Source organism: Heterocephalus glaber, unplaced genomic scaffold, assembly GCF_053883595.1.
Source record: "Heterocephalus glaber isolate CG9 unplaced genomic scaffold, H.glaber_assembly_v1.0 deba00000071, whole genome shotgun sequence".
NCBI lineage: Eukaryota > Metazoa > Chordata > Mammalia > Rodentia > Bathyergidae > Heterocephalus > Heterocephalus glaber.
Genome location: NW_028258137.1, coordinates 32,324,539 through 32,345,607, shown reverse-complemented (window position 1 = coordinate 32,345,607; position 21,069 = coordinate 32,324,539). Strand labels below are relative to the sequence as shown.

The window sequence follows — 21,069 nt, the reverse complement described above, 5'->3', positions numbered from 1 at the left end:
TGAGCCAATCCATCTTTTCTTCTTTTTTAATACCTTTTTCACCTTAACATTATCTCTCTTATTCCCAAAGTGACAGTCAAAAGACTGATATGAAGCATCTCTCTCTCTTTTTTAAAAAATTTTATTAGTACATGTTTGGAGTACGTGATGTCTACACTCATCTTAGGGATTAAGTACATGTGCTGAACATGTCTTGATTGTTTTCATTTCTCTCCCAACCCACTCCCCTCCTTCCATCTCAAGATCCACTTGAAGCATCTCATTTTTCAACCTTAATCTTTCACTTCCTCTATCCTTTCTTTATTGTTCTTCCAGGTTTGAAAGGGGCCACTTCTTTGGTCTTCTAAAACAATTGGTTATCTGAAACATACAAGGATTATGATAGTACATATGTTACAAAATTTCTCTGAACCTTAAGTTTTCTTTTTTCTTTTTTTTTTTTTTTTTTTTTGGTACCAGGGACTGAACTCAGTTCCTTGTGCTTGTGAGGCAGGTGTGGTGCCACTGAGCTAAATCCCTGGCAGAACCTTAAGTTTTTATTCCATAAACTTATGTCTCAAAATTTGGAAGCAGGCTAAAAAGGCCTCTTTCTGTTCTTTCTCCTGGGCTGTGTTAAGCCACAACTTAGAAGAATAAAATTAGGTTATCTTTTTTATAATTGACTACACTGTATTTTATATAAATATAGAATAATTTACAAAAAGTTACCTATTTTAATAGGCTATTTATATGATAAGCTAATTGCTGTTGATTATCTTTATTGTGTCCTGTTATTAAAGACTATGTATTTCCTCCAGGGGTTTCTTCCAGAAAGTATGTATGAACGTATTCTCACTGGTCCTATTGTGAGAGAGGAAGTAAGCAGGAGAGGGAGACGCCCGAAGAGTGGAATTGCGAAAGCCACAGCAGCAGTAGCTGCTGCAACTGCTACCAGTGTTTCAGGCAATCCTTTATTAACTAACGGATTAGTTCCAGGTGTGGATCTCCCAACTCTTCAGGCCTTACAACAAAACCTACAAAACTTGCAGTCACTGCAAGTAACTGCTGGGCTGATGGGAATGCCTGCCAGCCTTTCTTCTGGAGGAGAAGCTAAAAACATGGCTGCTATGTTCCCCATGCTATTGTCAGGAATGACTGGATTACCAAATCTGCTGGGCATGGGAGGACTCCTGACAAAGCCTGCAGAATCTGAGGCAGAAGAGAAAAAGGGAAATGACTCTAAGGAGCTAGAAGGAAAAAAAGAAAGGACAGAGAGCCAAAGTTCAGAGAATGGTACAGAAAACTCTGTGTCAAGTTCTCCTTCAACTTCCTCTACTGCTGCATTAAATACAGCTGCAGCTGCTAACCCATTAGCTCTTAACCCATTATTATTATCTAATATACTTTATCCAGGGATGCTTCTCACTCCAGGCCTTAATCTTCATATTCCAACTTTGTCCCAGTCCAATACTTTTGATGTACAGAAAAACAAAAACAGTGACTTGGCCTCATCTAAGTCTGCAGAAGTAAAGGAAGAAGATTCCAGAGTTAGAGATCAGGAGAACAAACCTAGTCCTCTCAATGAAAACAGCACAGATGAGGGTTCAGAGAAAGCTGATGCTTCATCTGGATCTGATAGTACATCGTCATCATCCGAGGATTCAGATTCTAGTAATGAAGACTGATTCTGAGACTCTGCACTTAAATTATGAACTGATTTTGAATTTTTTTCTTTAATTATTAATTGTAAATATCCCAGTGTTGAGTGCATCAATAACTTACTGACCGAACATTTCAGTTATTTGTTTAGAAGTGCAAACTGCTTTCAGAGACATTTTGCATGTAATATTTCTTAAGATTCATAAGTTTCTGAACTCGTATGTACTATCAAATACATAAAGGTATAAAATTACAACAAAAGGCATTATAATTTTGTTGGGGGTTAATTTTATGAAAATTATGCTCAATAAGAGTTGTATATTTAATATATTTGCAGTGAACACAGAATACTTTATGCATATTACTGATTTAATTTGAATATAGTTTTACAGCCTCCTTGACACCTATAATTTACAGATCAAAACTCAGCAATAATTTGGGCAGCTAATGAATGTCATGAAAGCTGTAGAATCTACATCACCATCCATTGCTTTAATTACATGAAAATGCTCTAGTGTTGTGATGCACTGCTGATGTTTCCAATTCAGGTACAAGTATGTTTTAAAGAAGAAATAAGTTTCCCAATCAGCCAATTTAACTGGCTACCTGTTACCTCAGCTGAGTTAGTTTAGGAAGTTTACATTCGTTTCTAATTCTATACTTGTTTTCAGGGGTTTTTTAAACACATCCTATATATCATGTTAATCTGGCAAGGAGTATGACTTGCTTTTTGCTGAGTTTAACTTGGAAATCAGTAAAATGAAGTCATAAAATAATCCTATGTCATGTGACTTTGGCACCCTATCCACATAGTTAAATTTAACTTTTCAAAGTTTGGCCTCCTTTTAGAAATAATTATGTATCAGATGAGTAATGTCTGCTTCCAGGGTTCAGAAAAGGCAAACTCATGAAATGCCACTGAAAAGACCTGTCAACACAGCATACTTCATGTAAAAGAAATTGTTTGTTTGCTTTATTGTGTAGATTTCTATTTGTGTTTTATGTCACAGAAATATTCCAAAATACCAGATAATGGTGATCAAGTAATATGCAAACTAAATTCATTTTGAGTTTCTAGGTGTAAGCAGACTAAATGTTGCCCAGAATCAGTGTTGAGTAATCAGTTTATATTAAATATACTAAGCTGCCCATATTGAAAATGCACTTTGAATGATCTCAAAAAGAAACCACAAAAATGAAGCCCAAGGCTTCTGTTCAATTCCTTATAACCCTTCACCATATAAAATTTGTTTCATATTTGATTTGTGGTACAATTTCTCCTGCTAAAGCTGCTATTATTCTGACAAGGTAGAGGTCCAGGTTCACTTTCATATACATTAAAAATAATTGGAACTGAATTGGACATAAAAGGTATTTACATTCTAATTAGAGATAAATGTTAGCATTTTTCTGGTACCTAAATTAGTGATGAACTTTGCAAGGGGATAAATTTAGGGTGCGGGTATTCCAGTTCTCTCCTACAGAAAAAATAAATTTCAGTATGTTTTCATAGAACTGTTGTTTACTGTCAGGAAACATATTAGGTTTTCCAAGACCTTTACCAGTAAATTATGTTTCTGTATGTAAAATAACTAACTCCTTATTAGAGAGACAGTGTTATATGTATTTACAAAATTATATAAGTTCCATTGGGATTGTATTGAGTTTTGTATTTTCCCAAAATAGTACTTTGAATTGATAGTCCTTTATGCAATGTCTTAGCAATAGTCATTATAATACCCATCCAGGAGAAGTGGGTAGTAATTCTGCATCATGAAAATGATATATCGCATATTTAGTATCTTCCCTTTGCAGTATTGCACTTTTGTTTCACTAGAGTACACCGATGAGATAGCCAAAGTTTTTCACATACAGTTAACTTAGTTTGCCAATGGAGTATTTCAACACCATCCATATTTCCCTTCCTTCCTCTAGTTCTACCCACATGATCTCTATTCCTTACTTTCCCCAATTAAGAAAAAGAAAAGAAAAAAATCTCTAGATCTTGTCACTAAAATCTAATTTATATCAAATCTATGAAATAAAGTATTTTCCTAATTATGGTCAAGTGAATTTGGTTAACATCCTAGTGATTCTCTTTCTATGTAATAAGGCAATTACAGTTTTCAAAGCATTAAGACTAATGTTAACTTTAAACATTCTCTTGGGTTTCAAAACATTTCTATATAGTATTGATTGGGGAAAAGTTGTCCAGCTATCAGCTAAGAAAAAACATGCACATATGGTTGTGTAAAGTTAAGGGTTATGAAGAAAAAAAAATCAATAGAATTACAAATACTAAAGTTGCTGTTGAAAGGGTATCCAAGTATGTGTTGGTAGTTACTAAAACAATTATAGCTGTTATTGCCTTGTATTTATAGCCCTTGTTTCAGGTTTCATGATTCAAGTCTTAGTCCAATTTTTCTTTTGGACATTTGCAATATTTACCAGTTGTGTTTTGTGTAGTCTGAATTTGCTTTCTGTAGTTGAGCAAACGTCTTAAAAAGTCATTTGTAATTTATTAAATTACTTTCTATGATGTTCTATAGAGCAAATGGAAGTTTAATTATTTTTTATTAAACATATTCTTTGATTACCCATGATGTCAGCCTCTATACATGACAATATTTTTTAAATTGAATTTTACCTGTATTTTATCTTACTCCAATTACAAAAGAAACCAGTCATAAATCTCTTAAAAGGAAAATACACCTTAGAAGAATTAAAAATTAAGAGAGAAATTTGCTATACAGTAAGTCCCCGACTTACCAGTGAGTTCCATTGTGGGAGAATATTTGTAAATCCAACAAAGTAAGTCTTATCACCTTTGATACAAATATATAATTAAAGCATGAAAAACTAAACACACATACAAAACTACTGTAAATAAACTATTTTTACCTTTAAGCATGGGAAGCACACAGCAGCACAACTGTGACAATGTCCAACAGACACATGAGCTACATTCATGAGTTGTTTATATCAACAAATGTTCATAATACAAAGTCTGTATCTGTAAAGGTTCACAACTTGAATGTTCATAAGTTAGGGACTCATTGTAATATCCACAGCAACATCTTAAATGTCAATTTTTCATTTTCATTTACTGTAATTTCACTGTCATCCCAGTGATACTGATATTTGCAGGAAAAGAAAAGCTGGTTTTTGAAACCCTAACTATTAAACACCAGTTTGCCTGGTCTCCACCCCATGCTGAATATTGCTTATTCTTAAGTTTTCTTCTCCTTGGACCTATAACAATTCCAGAGATATACCTAATCTCTTAAAGGAGTTCATTTTGGAAACCAATAAGTATTTCTTCCCTTGATCTTTAGAGTTTTCCCTCAGTGTCATTATTGAAAGTTTTTTGGGCCGGGGATTTAGCTCAGTGGTTCTGCCACCTGTCTCACAAGCACAAGGACCTGAGTTCAATCCCTGGTACCAAAAAAAAAGTGTTTTTTGTAAAACATTTTTTTTAAATAGTTGTTCCTAATTACAAAAGTAAAACAGTAGAGTCTGTCATGCATTCATTTGAGGCTGGCGCCGGAACCACTGAGCTAAATCCCCAGCCCTATGTCATGCATTCATGTGATTTGAACACATTTAACTGTGGTTAGAAACCTTTTTTTACAGTATAGAATATAAATGCATACCAAAGACTTATACTTACCCAGAGGAACAATAATCCATTCCAGTGCTAGAAAACAAACTGGGTATACTGGATGTTTTTGAGAAAACATACGCTATGTATAGGTGATATGTTTGCTATTTTATGAGCTATGTGAAATGTGATTTTTTAAAGTACACGTAATATTCATTTTATGCAGTAAATTTAGAACTTAGTCTCAATATTAATGTAACCCCAATACATAAAATGTTTATTTTAAAATGCAGAAATACAAAAAATCACCCACAAATCTACCCAGAGGTTAACACTGTTAGTATTATATATATATATATCTCCAATCATTTGTATCATGTACTGTAATGTGTTCAGTGGTGTCCTCCAAACACTCATTTCAACCAGAAACCTCAGAATATGGCCTTATTTTGGAAATAGTGTTTTGGCATATGAAATTAGTTAACTGTGGTCACACTGGATTAGGGTTTCCCTAAATCCAGTGATAAGTGTCATGAGAAAAGCACGGGATGCAGAGTCCCAGAGAAGGCTATATTAGGAGACAGATTGGAGTAATATAGCTTCAAGGTAAGGAACACCAAGGATTGGCAGAAGCCACCTGAGAGCCAGAAACAGATTGCCCCTCGGGGCCTCCACGAGGCACCATCCCTACTAACATCTTGATTTTGCTTCTGGCCTGAGCTGTGAGAGAATACATTTCTGTTCCTTAAAGACACTTAGTTTTAGGTAATTTATTATGACAACCCTAGGAAATCAATACATTTTCATACTAAATCAGAATTATATATATATATATTTAGTATACTAAATAATAATGTGTTTTTTTTTTTTTGGTACCCGGGATCGAACTCAGGTGCTTGCGCTTGCGAGGCTGGCAGCGGAACCACTGAGCTAAATCCCCAGCCCAATAATGATTTGTTAAACACTATTGGCTCATACGAGTGAAATTTATTCATATACTTAAAAAGTGGACATTTGGGCTTCTACGTGCATTTTTTGCATCCATCCCTAATTTGCTTAATTCCTAGAAATGAAAATACTTAGTAATTTTTACTCCCATCAGCAGCATACTTATGTGCGTAGCTATTTATCCCAAGTCTTTAACCAGTACTATGTATTGTTTTTTAAAATAATCTTTGCCAAATTAGTAGGCAAAATACTTTTCCTTTTTAAAAATTAACATTCTTTCTCTTCTGTACATGACAATACTTTAGTTAAAAAAGGAGAGAAATATGCATACTATAGAAAATTCAAAGTAGAGGAAGAAGCACAAAAATTCCTGTAATACTAATGTTCAGAGATCACTGTTAATCCTCAGATTCTTTTTGCATATTATATGTTATTTTAACACAGTGGAGTTGAATTGTACATACCATTTTGTAACCTACTTTTCACTTCCTATATCATGATTATCTTTCATGTCACTAAAATGTTAATAATATTTCACTATTTAGACATAATTTAATAGACAGTTATTGGATAGCTTTTTCAATTATGGGCTATTTAAACAATGTGCTCTTAATTAAATCTTTGCATACATTTGTGATTCTATTAGAATAAATACTTAGGCAAAAAATAGTTGTGTTCAAATTTTAAGACCAGTAACATTGTACTGCTTTATACAAGAGCAAAAAATGAAAATACGTTCTTCCCTATGTCTCGTGACCAACACCAGGCATTGTAATTTTTTTAAATCTTTGTCAATAGGAGAAAAATAGACTCTTGGATCAAATTTCTTTGATTTTTAGTAATAATCTTTGCTGTCTTTTTTCACATTCAGGATTTTTATTTAATTTTCTACTAGTCAATTTACATACCTCCTCTACCCTTTAAGTTAATGTGAAATTTTCCATAATAAAACTACTTAAAGAGGGCCGGGGATTTAGCTCAGTGGTTCTGCCACCTGCTACACAAGCGCAAGGACCCGAGTTCGATCCCTGGTACCAAAAATAAAGAAAGAAAGAAAGAGGCTAGGAATGTAGCTCAATACAAAGTCCTTGGGTTCAATCTCTTATATGTCCCTCCCCAAAAAAAGAATGAAATGAAATCTCAAAAACACTACTGTCAGGCTGAGGATTTAGCTCAGTGGTTTTGCCACCTGCTTCGCAAGTGCAAGGACCGGAGTTTGATCTCCAGTACCAAAAAAAACAAAAACAAAACAAAAAAACAAAAAACACTACTGTCTAAAAAAAAAAAAAAAACTTTTGCCGTTCTGGGTAACAAGCAAAGCAAGTGGCATCACAATCCCAGATTAGAAGTCATACTACAAAGCTACTATGATTAAAACAGCATGGTACTTGCACAAAAACAGGCATGTGGATCAGTGGAACAGGATAGAAGGAGCAGAAACATCCCCAGGGACTTTCAGCTATTTGATCTTTGACAAAGGGGCCAAAACATCCACTGGAGAAAGGATATCCTCTTAACAAATGGTGCTGGGAAAATGGGATATCCACATACAGAAGATTGAGTGTAAACTCATCTCACTATGCATTAAACTAAAGTCAAAATGGATCAAGGATCTAAATGTTAAAACAAAAACTATCTACTGGAACATAAAATATGTAAAACTCTTAAAGACATAAACGAAGGCAAGGACTTTCTGAACAGAACCCAATGGCACAAGAAATAATACTGAGAATCAACAAATGGAATCATATCAAATTGAAAAGCTCTGCACAGTGAATGAAACAACCAACAGAGGGAAGAGACAACCTGCGGAATGGAAAAAAAATTTTTTTTCAGCTATTCCTCAGAGGACTAACATCTAAAATATATAAAGAACTCAAAAAAAATTACCCCCCCCAAATAAAAGGCCCAATCAAAAAATGGGCAACTGAATTGAATAGACACATTGTGGAAGAAATGGCCAATAAAAATATATGAAAAAATGCTCAATATTGCTGGCCATTAAAAATGCAAATTAAAACAATGTTGAGATACCATCTTATTCCAGAAAGAATGACTAATATTAAGAAATAAAATATCGGGCCAGGGATTTAGCTCAGTGGTTTCACCGCCTGCGGCACAAGCACAAGGACCTGAGTTAGATCACTGGTACCAAAAAAAAAAAAAGAAATAAAATATTAACAAATGCTAACAAGGATATGGAGAAAATGGTCCCTTCTATATTGTTGGTGGGAATATGAACTAGTACAACCACTATGAAAATCAGTGTGCAGATGTCTCAAAAAACTAAAAATAGAAATTCCATTGGACCCAGCTATTCCCCTTCTAGGTATGTTCCTGAAAGAGTTAAAGTCATCATGTTACAGGGATATATGCATACCCATGAGTATAGCAGCACAATTTTTAATAACTAAATCTTGGAATTAGCCTATGTGCCCATTAACAGATGAATAGATAAAAAAATGTACTTATACACAATGGAACATTACTCTGTCATAGAGAAAGATAAATGTGAGGCATTTGTAGGTAAATATTGTAACATGAAACCATAATATTAAGTGAAATAGGTCAGACACATAAGCTTAAATATCACATAGTTTCTTGTGATATAATAGATATAATACATATGGGCAAAATAGAAGATAGATAAGGATGGGCCGGGGATTTAGCTCAGTGGTGCCACCACCTGCCTTGAAATTGCAAGGTCCCGAGTTTGATCCCAGGTACCCCCAAAAAAGAAGATAGATAAGGAGGAAGTAGGGAGATCTTTTTCAAGTGATGGAGGAACAAAAGATGAAGGGAGAGGAGGAAAGGGGGTTGGAAAAAGAACCCAAATAGTTTTGTAAATGGGAAGGGGACCCAGAGTTGGAAGGAGCAAGGAGAGAGGGGAAAAGTAGGGAATGAAAAGCAAAAGAGATTTAAAAGAAGAATTTAGATATGTTCTATACATGTACCAACTCCCCACGATAATTGTAATAATGTACTGCAAACATGTGCTAATTATAAATTTAAAAGCAACACTTTCAATGATTATGTTCAAACAAAAATACAGTATTTGTATGGTACCATAGTGTTTCATCGCCAGCAGGCAAACTGCAGGGCACCATCAGCCACAGTTCTCAGGCTGGATTGCAGCCACTCACCCAGCTTCACATTATGGGTGGTCCTGTATTGAAGACGCTAAGGTCTTGAACCTCCAAACTGTCGTGACTCCATCAATGCCAGTAGTGCAAAATTTTCGACAATCTTGCTTGTCCACCTAATAAATGGACACTTGCAAGATGCTGTTCTGGTGCAGGGTCTCCCAGGCTGTGCTGCTGCCCTTGGCCATGGCCCTGTGGTCCTTGGTCTAGAAGTACCCAGCGGCAGATAGCTGCACTCAGAGTCCTGTTTCAGAATGTCAATCTTGGCAACAAAGATCAAGCAGCCTTACCCATTGTAATTAAAGTGCACTGAGCAGCAGTCATTGCCAGCACCTACGACACTGTTCTCAGAGACAAACACACTCAAGAGTGGCAGAAACTCGGTTTTCAGAGTGGAAACCTACACACTTTTGGGGGTCTCAGCAACAGATACAGTGCTGATCCAGGCCAGGCACTTTCCACTGGCTGAGAAGGGACTTGGTGGACCCAGCCACTTCCACTGAACTCTGACATCAGCTGGCCCAAAGGCATCTTGTACCCCGGGGCATGTTGGCTGGGTTTTCATCCACTTCTCTGATGTAGGCAGAAAACACTCTACACCTGAAGCTGCATGATCCTACTGCCAGCACAATGGATTGCTGATCGAAGCTGAGGACTGGGGAGCAAACTGGCTTCTTAATGTGCTTGCTTGCTCACCAGTCATTTTCACACTCGAAGTAACAAATGAGCCATGCTCCACTTCCCACAGCAAATTTGTTCCCTGGAGGAGACCACTTCACAGAAGTGGCTGCACAATGAATCCTCGGGATCACCATGGCTGGCTTCCAGACACCATCTTTCTGACTCCAGACGGAGGCATTGTGGTCTGCTCTACAAGGGACAGTGCTGTACACTTGGGAGCCCAGTCAGTACCCATGATGTGATGTCCATTGTGCTCCTCGAGTTCATGAGCTTCCACCCACGAGCTCCAGTTCTTAGGGATGTGCACTTGGTGATTACTGGGGCTAAGGGCAATCTGGTTAGGGTCTTCATTCTAGGCCTGGCAAGTGACTGGTTCTAGTAAAAACTGATGCATGGACATCATTTTAGGGTTTTCAAAGGGTGGAAAGCTGAGACTGGGGTGGTCTGAAAGGACCCACAGCAGAGAATTCACTGACTGGTTAGTTGACAGAAACAGGCCCCAGGAGGCAGAGGATAGAGGACCAGCTGGTATCTTTTCATAAGGCCTTTTGTATTTCTTCTGCTATGGATTAACTGTCATAGCTCTTTGTATTGTTTTTCATATGTGGTAAATATTTTCCCCAGTTTCTCTGATTTTTTTGTTTTGTTTTGTTTTAGTTTGGTTTCTAGTGTCAGTGATGGTCGTGGCCATGGGGATGGAACCCAAGGCCTGGTCCATACTATGCATACACTCTACCTCTGAGGTACATCCCAGTCTCTGTTTTTCCATGTTCATCATTTTTGGATTGTTGTGGTGGTGGTAGTAGTAGTATTATAGACAGCTATGTTAGATAGAAATCAACAGGCAGTCAGAGAGGGGCTGGGCCCTCAAAGGAGTCAGTGCAGAAGATGAAACACTTCAAAACTGTGGCCGGAAGTGAACCAGAAGAGAGCCAGGCCTGCAGGCCTCCCTAGAGATAGCAGCTTGAGATTGTACTGTAATCAGCACCACCTGGTCCAGTGAGCCCAGATAAACTCTCAGATGCACAGGTGGGTGACCAGAACACCCTGACCCAGACTCCTCTCCCTTCCCCGAAATGCCTTTGATCTTTCTATGCTAGAAATTAAAGGCAACCTGAAGTTAGTGGTGCCCACCATATACCCTTGCTACATGCCTCCTTCCTTATCGAATCAATATTACCTAAGTCACTATACTTGTAAGGCCATAGGTTGGCCTCAACTTGGGCCAAAGTGGCCGAGATGTGGTCATTTTTGTGTATAAAAACCCCCAAAGAGCCTCAGTGACAACCCACTTTCGGGACACCTCCTGCCTCTCAGGAGCTTTCTCTCAATAAGCTTTTCCTACTTTTAATCTCCTTTGTTCTTGTATCCATTCTTTGTTTACAGTGAGACCCAAACTCTGAACATCTGAATTCTAAAAGGTTGGGAGTCACTTCCCTGTGACAGCAGTACAGGAATCAAACCGAGAGGTTCTCTACCACTGAGATACATCTCCAGACTTTTTTATCTTTTATTTTAAGGCAGGGTCTAAGTTTCCCAGGCTATCCTCAAAATTGTGATCCTCCTGCCTCAGTCTCTCAAGTAGCTTGGAATACAAGCATGGGCCACCACACCTGGCTTGGTAGTTGTTTGTTGTTTTGAGGTAGCAGGTCTCACCTGTGTTGCCCAGGCTGATCTTGAACTCCTGACTCGACCCTCTTAACTTCCTGAATGCTGGAAGCCCAGGTGCCTATCACTGCATATGATGACTTTAATGTGCCAGCTTTAAAGTTTCATAGGGCTGTTCTAAAATCCACCTTTTCTGGTTTCCATTTTAAAAGTTTTTTCATAGTCACATATTTTTGCCCCCAAATTATATACATATGTACTTTTATTTTCTTTATGAGTTAAAATATTTAATTTTTTGTTGACTGACAACTTATTTTGGTGACAAAGTATAAGATGGAGGTTGTAATTTAAATGCTTCCAAATAGTGACCTGGCATCACTTAATATGTAGTATCTTCACTGATTTAGCATACCAGCATGTATCATAATCTAATTTAGATATACAGTATGAATTATTATTTAGGTCATATTTAGGTATATTGGGCCAGGGATTTAGCTCAGTGGTTCCAGCACCTGCCTTGCAAGCACAAGGTCCCAAGTTCAATCCCTGGTACCAAGAAAAAAAACCAAACAAACAAAAAAAAAACCCAAGAAGGTATATCATAGACTCTTTTTTGTTTTTGTTCATGGTTTGTTTTTTTCTTTTGATCCTGAGAATTGAACCCACAGCCCTGTGCATGCTAGGCAAGCTACATCCCCAACCCTAGTCTTTATTCTGTCTTATGTAACTTACAAACAATAATCATTAACAAACTGAGGTGGCTATACTAATATCAGATAAATAGACTTTAAACCACCCCCTCAAAAAAAACTTTTACTGGAAATAAAGGAACATTTTATGGTAAAGTATTTCTATCAAATAAGAAAAGGTGACAAGTATATAAAATACCTAAAAACAGAGCTGCAAAATATGTGGAGCAAGAATGAACAGAATTGAAAGGAGAAATATATAATGAAAAAGAATAAAGACTTCAACATCATACTTTCATAATGAATAGAGCAGGGCTGGGGATTTAGCCCAGTGGTTCCGTCGCCTGCCTCGCAAGCGCAAAGACCCGAGTTCGATCCCCGGTACAAAAAAAAAAAAAATGAATAGAGCAACAAGGCAAAGGATCAACAAGAAAGAATATGATGAACAACATTGGACACCCAACAGTAACAGAGTACACGTTTCCTATGATAAACCATGTGGAAGGCTATGAAACAAGTCTCAAATTTTAAAAGACTATTTTATTGTTAATATGACTTTATTGTTGTTTCCCAGCAACATACGATGGAATACAAATCAGTAACAAAGTTTCGCAGTTCATGAATCTGTGGGAATTAAATAACATACTCTTAAATAACCAGTAAGGCAAAGATGAAATCTCAAGAGATATTAGAATACCAAATAAATGAAAACAAAACCACAATGCACTAAAACACAAGAAACAGCCAAGGCTAGGTGTGGTGGTGCATGCCTGTAATCCCAGCACTAGGGAAGCTGAGGCAGGAGAATTGCTGTGAGTTTGAGACAAGCCTGGGCTACATAGTGAGTTCAAGGTCAGCCTGAATTACATAACAAGACCAGGTCTCAAAAAACAAAAAACAAAACAAAACAAAAAAACACAGCCAAAGCTATGCATAGAAGGAAATCTATACCTGTAAACATCTACATTAAGAAAAAAATACGAGACTCCCCTATGGTGGCATATACCTGTAATACCAGCACTCTGAGAGCTGAGTTGAGAGGATCACAAATTCAAGTCCATCCTGGGCAATTTACCAATTTAAAGAGACCCTGTCTAAAAATAAATAAAATTAAGGGCTGAGGATGTAGCTCAGTGTGAAGAGCGTGGGTTCAATCTCCAGCACTACACCATAAACAAACAATTAAATGAACAAACATAAAATGTATCAGTCTAACTTCCTACCTTAAACTAGAAAAATGGATCAAACTAAACCAAAAGCCAGCACAAGAAAACCATAAAGATAAGAACAGTAACTGATAAAATAGAGAATAGAAAAACAATAAGGAAAATTAATAAAACTAAAAGTTGGTTTTAGTAAAAGATTAACAAAACTTTTTAGCTAGAGTGAGCAAGAGAAAAAGACTCAATTTATTAGAATCAGAAACGAAAGAGGGAGCTCGGCATGGTGCCCCACACCTGCAATCCCAGCACTCAGAAGGCTGAGCCAGGAAGACCAAGAGTTTGAGGTCAGCCTGGAGTACACAGTGAAACCCTGTCTCAACATTTTTTTTTTGGTCCCGGGGATCAAACTCGGGTCCTTGAAATTTTTTAAAAAGTTTCTTTTTCTTCAAATGAAAGAGATTACATTCCCATCCACCTTATAGAAATATAAAGGATCAGAAAGGAATATTATGATCCATTTAAATAGGACAAAAAGTTGGAAGGATTCAGTTCAAATGCATCTGAGTCATTTCTATCATCACCACACATTCATTCTCTCCCTCCCTCCCTCCCTCCCTCCCTCCCTCCCTCCCTCGCTCTTTCATGCAAGCATACAAAGTTAAGGTCTTTGTGATATACACCTATACAGTAGCTTTCTAAATTTTTCTTTTTCTTTTTCTTTTTCTTTTTTTTTTTTTTTGGTACCAGGGATCAAACTCGGGTCCTTGCGCTTACAAGGCAGGCGACAGAACCACTGAGCTAAATCCCCGGCCCAATTTTTCTTTTTTAATATATTCACACTTGCCCATTTCTTTTTCTTTTCTTTTTTGAGACAGAGTCTTGCTATGTAATTCAAGCTGAACTTCAACTCACTATATAGCCCAGGCTGACCTCAAACTCACAATGATCCTCCTGGCTCAGCCTCCCAAGTGCTGGAATTACAGGTGTGTGCCACCACACCAACCAGGCTTGCCTATTCTTGTTCCATTTTCCCTGTGAAATCACAAGCTCCAGGAGGGTAGAGACTGTACTTTGCTCATTCACTGCCATATGATCAGTATCTGACAAAGTACTTAACATACAGTATGCACTGACTAAACCTGTCTATTTTAATGAGTGGATAGCAAGATCACTGGCTAAATGAATGAATGAGTGAATGCTACATTTTGAATTTGTCCCCTAAAAGTGCATGTGTTCAAAACTTAATCCCCAAATTCAAATATTAAGGGTATTTGGAGATGGCGCCTTTGGAGGTAATTAGGATCACATGAGGTCATGTGGGTGGGAACCTGGGATGGGATTAGTGACTAAGAAGAAGAGAAGCCTAAATTGGCAGTGTTCTTTGTCTCACCATGTGATGTCCTCTGCCATGTTATGATGCAACAGGAAGGCCCTCACTGGATGCCATGTCATGCTCTTAGACTTCTCAGGCTCCAGAACCATAAGCCAAATAAATCCCTTTTCTTTATAAATGATTCAGACTCAGGTATTCTGTTACAGCAACAGAAAATGGACTAAATCAATGGCAACCAGATACCAAGAACCAAACCTCTTAAACTCAATCATTTATGACCACATCCTCTCCTTAAGATTCATGGCCTATTGATCTTTAACTTATCACATATTCTGTCACCTCACTCAGTTTATAAACAACCCTCCACCCAGTAAAAGAAAGAAAAGGGTTACCAACAGGTCATAGTAGCTCGAATGAAAAGAAATATCTTTAAGCCTGAGTGCAAAAGAGACCAAAAAGACAAAAAACATTTCAAGCCTCAGCACTGTGAAGCACTTCAGGACAATATCCACTCCAACAGGAATTGTTGGGCATAATACAGTAATTATTATTAAGATAGAAAGGGTTAAAAGGGCCAAGGCTTTATTCTAGAGTGTCAAGGCTTTCCTGTGCATTAAATTAGCTGCTTATTCAGTGGGTTGAATTTTAGCAGGTAGACTTTCATTTACAATCAGACAATCTTTTTTTTTTTTTTTTCTGGTATCGGAGATCGAACTCAGGACCTTCCACTTGCAAGGCAGGCAGAGGAACCACTGAGCTAAATCCCTGGCCCCAGATAATTTTTTATTGTGGTTTTGAGCCCCAAGAACTGGGGCTTTGTTTGTTGCAGAACTGGGGATTTAACTCAGGACCTTAGCACTAAGCTACATCCCCAATTCATTTATTTTTTTTCTTTTGAGATACAGTCTCACTAAATTGTCCAGGCTGGGCTTGAGCTTGCCATCCTCCTGTCTCAGCCTCCTAAAATGCTGGAATCCTATGCATGTACCACCACACCCAGGTCAGACAATCTGGCTTGGGCGATAGACCTTCTGGGTTCAGAGTACCTGTCCATAAGGGACACAAATACCTGAATAGAATTAATCAGAACCAAAGTGCTGGTAACTCGGGTCCTAACAAGAGATTGCCCACATACCAGGTGAAATGTATGTGAACTGTCTTGAGTCTTGCCTAAGTCGGTAGCAGACTTAAGATTAAATTCAAAACAAAGTTTTAGCTAGTAGCAATACATCTTTTTAAAAAATATATTTGTGAGAGACACAAATTGTAAACATAATTCGAGGTATAGTTTAATGATAGCCATCTGATAGCTCATTCTGGAAGTGATTAACATGAATAGCCTTGTTTTCACAGAAAATAAATTTAAATTTCAATGGGATAGAATGCAAAATGGAAAAGACACTTTAGAAAAAAATTGTTTCTTTTTTATTTTTGTTATTATTTTATTTTATTTTTTTTGGTACCGGGGATCAAACTCGGAACCTTGTGCTTGCAAGGCAGGTGTCGGAACCACTGAGCTAAATCCCCGGCCTTATTGTTGTTGTTTTTGTTTGTTTGGTACCTGGATTGAACTTGGGTCCTTGCGCTTGAGCAGCAGGCGGCAAAACCACTGAGCTAAATCCCTGGATCATTTGTTTGTTTTTTGAGATGGGATCTTGACATGTAGTTCAGGCTGTCCTTGAATTCACTATGTAGCCCAGGCTGGCCTCGAACTCACGGTAATGCTGCTGCCTCAGCCTCCCAAGGGCTGAGATTATAGGCATTGCCACTACACCCAGCTTAAAAATTTGACAATTTCTTAGGAACTTTGACACAACAATACCACTCTATCTTCATCTCATCTACCTTACAAAAGACAATAGTACCCTTTATTCATGGTTTCCCTTTATTTATACAGTATATGGTTAGATTACGTGAGCTTAACCACAGTCCAAAAATATTAAATGGGAAATTCCAGAAAGAAATATTTCATAACCTTTAAATTACGTGCCTGAGTAATTATGATGAAATCTAACACTGGCCTGCCTGGACATGTCACTCCTTTCTTTAGGGTAACCATGCTATATGCCTTACCCATCCATCAGTCATGTAGGAGTTATCTCAACTATCAGATCAATTGTTCCAGTATTGCATGGCTTATCTGTAGGGCTCAGAACTATCCAGTTTCAATCATCTTGGAACATATCCCCCATTAACACGGGGGACTGATGTCCCACAGCCATAGTAGCTTAAACAGAGACTTACTCTCACACTTCTGGAGTCTGGCAGGCCCAAGATTGAGGCACTGGCTTGTTTGGGATCCTGGTGGGCTTCTCTTCACTACGTTATTTTGGTGATGCTGGGGGTCTACAGCATGCTAGGCAAGTGCTCTACCACTGAGCTCCACCCTCAGCCCTCTTTTCAACTTCTCACTGGCCTTTCCTCTATGCACATTTGAGGGGAGCGAAGGACCCTAGTTAGCAAGACAGACTCCATATTGCTGCTTGACCCACCTGCCTGCCCTTTAGATGAACTCAGAAGGAGGAAGCTTAAAAACCTCCACCTCTTAGAAAGCCTCTTTAGAAATAACAATTAATCAACTATTGTTTTACAAATGTTCTAACAGCAAGATGTTCCGCTTCTGTACCTTTTGCTTTCTTTACTAGTTCTATCCCATAGGGGGGCCTAGAAACTGTTGGCCTCAAAGGTGTATAAAACATGTTTGTCTCCCCCCAGTTGAGGCTCGAGTCCGATGCTCGGCTCGGGTCCCAGCCGGTAATAAACTCCTGTGTGGATTTAATATCAGTTTCTGGTTGGTTCTCTCTCACTGGGTGTCACAGGGAGAAGGAGAGAGAGAGAGAGAGAGAGAGAGAGAGAGACAGAGACAGAGACAGAGACAGACAGAGACAGACAGAGACAGACAGAGACAGACCTACGTCTCTTCTAATAAAGCCACCAATCCTATTGGTTTAGGACCTCACACTTATTTAACCTAAATTATCTCCTAATAACTCATCTTCAGGTCACATTGGGGGTTAGGCCTTCAACATGTGATTAGGGCAGCAGACAACCAAATATTAGTCAGCATACACTTTCAGGTATTTAATCAAGAGTAATGAAAACTTACGTTCACATAAAAAACATGTAGGGCTGGGGATTTAGCTCAGTGGCACCACGCCTGCCTTGCAAGTGTAAGATCCTGAGTTTGATCCCCAGTACCAAAAATCTCCCAAAAAATAAAACAAAAAAATCCACATATATAAATGTTAAAGCAGCTGTGCTCATAATCACCAGAAACCGGAAGCAAGCAAAATGTTTTCAACTGGTGATTGGATAAAGAATGGTATACTTATGCAATGGAATACTACTAAGCCAGATTCAAATCATACACACTGTATGATTACACCTATGTGACATTCTGGAAAATAGCCAAAGCCATAGGAACAGAAAACTGATCAGTTTGCTGATTGCCAGGAGCTGGGTGAGGAGGAGTTTACTATGAAAAGGCGCCAGGAAACTTTCAGGATGAGGAAAAGATTCAGTGTCTTGATTGTGGTGGTTTTTACATGACTGCATTATTCAAAATTCATAAAACTGTACATTTGAAAGTGTGAATCTTACTGCTTATAAGTTTATACTTCAAAGAATGTGACATAAAAAAACAGTTGAAAAATTTTTCTGAATAAATCAAAAAATTTTTGCTGAAAGGAAGTAAGACAGATTAGTTATTGGGATAAAATTTTGTTGGAATAGTAGAATGGGGCTATGAGTTAAACTCTAAAAAGAAATGACATAAATTTTCAATTATTAAATAAAAGTTTTGTTCATGTATTCTTACAATGGATGACAGTGTCTCCCCCAAGAAAGCCAGCAGACCCACACAGCTGCACAGCACTTCCTGACTCAAGGGCTCAAATGCATCAATGGTAAGTGGCTCTACATTTTGCTTCCCCACAACACAGAGCAGGTGAGGACCAACAACCTGATTCTGGATGAAGACAATGCCTGAGGAGAGACGGGAGCAAGCAGAGCCCCCAACTGAGGACACTAAGTCGAACATCCACTTGGATCCATGCTCTGTGGTACACATTAGGAGGACTGATCTCATTCCCCACCTGCCAGTGGGACCAAGGTCACTTCTTGGCTTGGACAGTAACCACAGACTTGGGTGAATAGGTAGAGGGGCCCCTGGAGCAGAGAGAGCATGTCAAAAGCCGAAAGTCCTTAAAACTAGGCATAGAAAATTGTGACTGGCTAGATCCCAAGAAAGAATCCATTCAATCAATAACACAGGAATGTTTTTCTTTGACTCAATCCTTTCTTGATTTCTCTATTTGTTATTATCATTTTTTGTTGTTGTTGTTTTTGGTACCAGGGATCGAACTCGGGTCCTTGTGCTTGTGCAGCAGGTGGCGAAACCACTGAGCTAAATCCCCGGCCCTATTTGTTATTATTTTTATCTTTCCTTCATTGAGTTTTCTAGATGTTTGGGGGTTTTCTTCTCATTTTCTCCTTTTCTACTTTCTTTTCTCTCTTTCAATTTTTTCTCTTCCTTATCATTCATTTCCTGTTTTTGCTCTCTGTTTATCATCTTCCTCTCTTTTTGTTCATTCTTTTCTGTGACTGTTCTCTAACACTATTAATTTTCATGCAGTCCTCAATAGGACTCTCATCTTGCTTTTATCTTCTCTTTCTCACATCTCATTGATTAATATTTCAAATTTTGCTTTTATCATTATCAAGTTCCACACCCCTTTACTCTACTAGTATAGCTGCTAAGCTTTATGAATCTCTAGATAAGTCGTTAGCATTACACTATTGCTATTGAATACTGTTTTTTGTTTTTTGGGGTTTTTTTTCCTTAAATTCTTTTATTGGTACATTTTAGATGTACAATATGTTTACATTTATCATTGGGTGCTTGTACCTGTACATGATGTATCTTGGTTCTTACTGTTTTCCCCATTACCAGTGTGCCCTTCACCCCGTCCACCCTTCCTTATTTACATAGATTTCGTTTCCATTTTTTTCTTTTCTCATAATTTTTCCTTTCCCTTCTTTCCTTTCCCCTTCCCCTCCTAAATACTGTTTTATTGTTAGTAAAATTGTTCCATTTAGTAGATATTTAATGCAGGTCAATAGTAGGTCAATATTCAGCTTGTCTTAGTGTTCATACTATGATTACAGATCTCTTTTCTATGGTTAAGTTTGGTGCTTTGTTGCTTCTTATGATCTATCAATATTCAGTTTGTATTTGATGCTGCCTGTAATTGATACTGATTCTATTAGTACAGCCAAGGTGACATAGCTACTGCTATTAATGGGTTTTCTTGGGATGTCAATATAGGGTTTGCCTTGGGGTCACTAACAATACGGTAGCCCATTGCTGGAAAACTGGGTACTGAGCAAAAATCCCATCTCAGTAAACAGAGGTGGTTGGATCCTGGGACAAAGGCAAAAGCCAATATTTAGCCAAGCCCAGAGGACACCACTGAAAAGGAAACATTAACCAAAGAGGACTCCATACTAGAAACAAAGCTTTCCACTACAATCAACCTGATAGTTTCAACAAACAATAAAAACAAACAAACGGGGCGGGGGATTTAGCTCAGTGGTTTCGCCACCTGCTGCGGCAAGCACAAGGACCCAAGTTCGATCCCTGGTACCAAAAAAACCACAAACAAACAAACAAACAACAACAAAATAGAAACATGAGAAGACAAGCCAATAAAATGCCTCCAAAAGCTCCCAACTCCTCCAAAGCTGGTCCATGGGGCATCAAAAGGGAGGAAACCAAAAGCTATGTACCAGAATTATTTGAAATTATATCAAGGGAGATAATTAAACAAATGAATAAGGCATTAGGAAAGCTCACAGAAGATATAGGGCTAAATAAACAAATGATTGGCAAATCTACAGAATTTATGAATAACTTTTATCATTATCAAGTTCCACACCCTGTTTATGAATAAACAGCTAAAAGAGCTAAACCAGAGAAAGGAAAACATGAATAACCACCATAGAAAAGAATTACAGTCCATGAAAAGGCTCCAAATAGAAATTAAGGAGATTAATTCTATTGAACATATGGACAGCAGAAGTGACCAATGTGAGGACAAAGTAGAAGCAGAAGACAGGGCTGTCATCAGTAACCAATTAATGAGAAATACATTAAAAAGGATTCAACCAAAAAAGAGAACTATAGACCAATCTCTTTAATAAATATAGATGGGAAAATCCTCAACAAAATGCTGGCAAACAGAATGCAAAGAATCATCAAAAGGAT

At 37.8% G+C, this 21,069-nt stretch overlaps 1 protein-coding gene and 1 pseudogene across 14 annotated transcripts in view; one reads left to right on the top strand and one right to left on the bottom strand.

The window, feature by feature from the left end:
- Positions 1 to 4,236, top strand: part of Chd9 (chromodomain helicase DNA binding protein 9) — a 246,276-nt gene extending 242,040 nt beyond the window's left edge. For all 14 annotated transcript variants that reach the window (XM_013073316.3, XM_021260909.2, XM_021260908.2 and 11 more), the window contains one exon: positions 798 to 4,236. In XM_013073316.3, coding sequence (XP_012928770.2) covers positions 798 to 1,664 — 867 coding nt within the window. In that variant the 3' untranslated portion in view covers positions 1,665 to 4,236. The remainder of the gene's footprint in view (positions 1 to 797) is intronic.
- Positions 4,237 to 9,341: 5,105 nt separating this feature from the next.
- Positions 9,342 to 10,785, bottom strand: LOC101717180 (actin-related protein 2/3 complex subunit 1A pseudogene; annotated as a pseudogene).
- Positions 10,786 to 21,069: the final 10,284 nt, after the last annotated feature.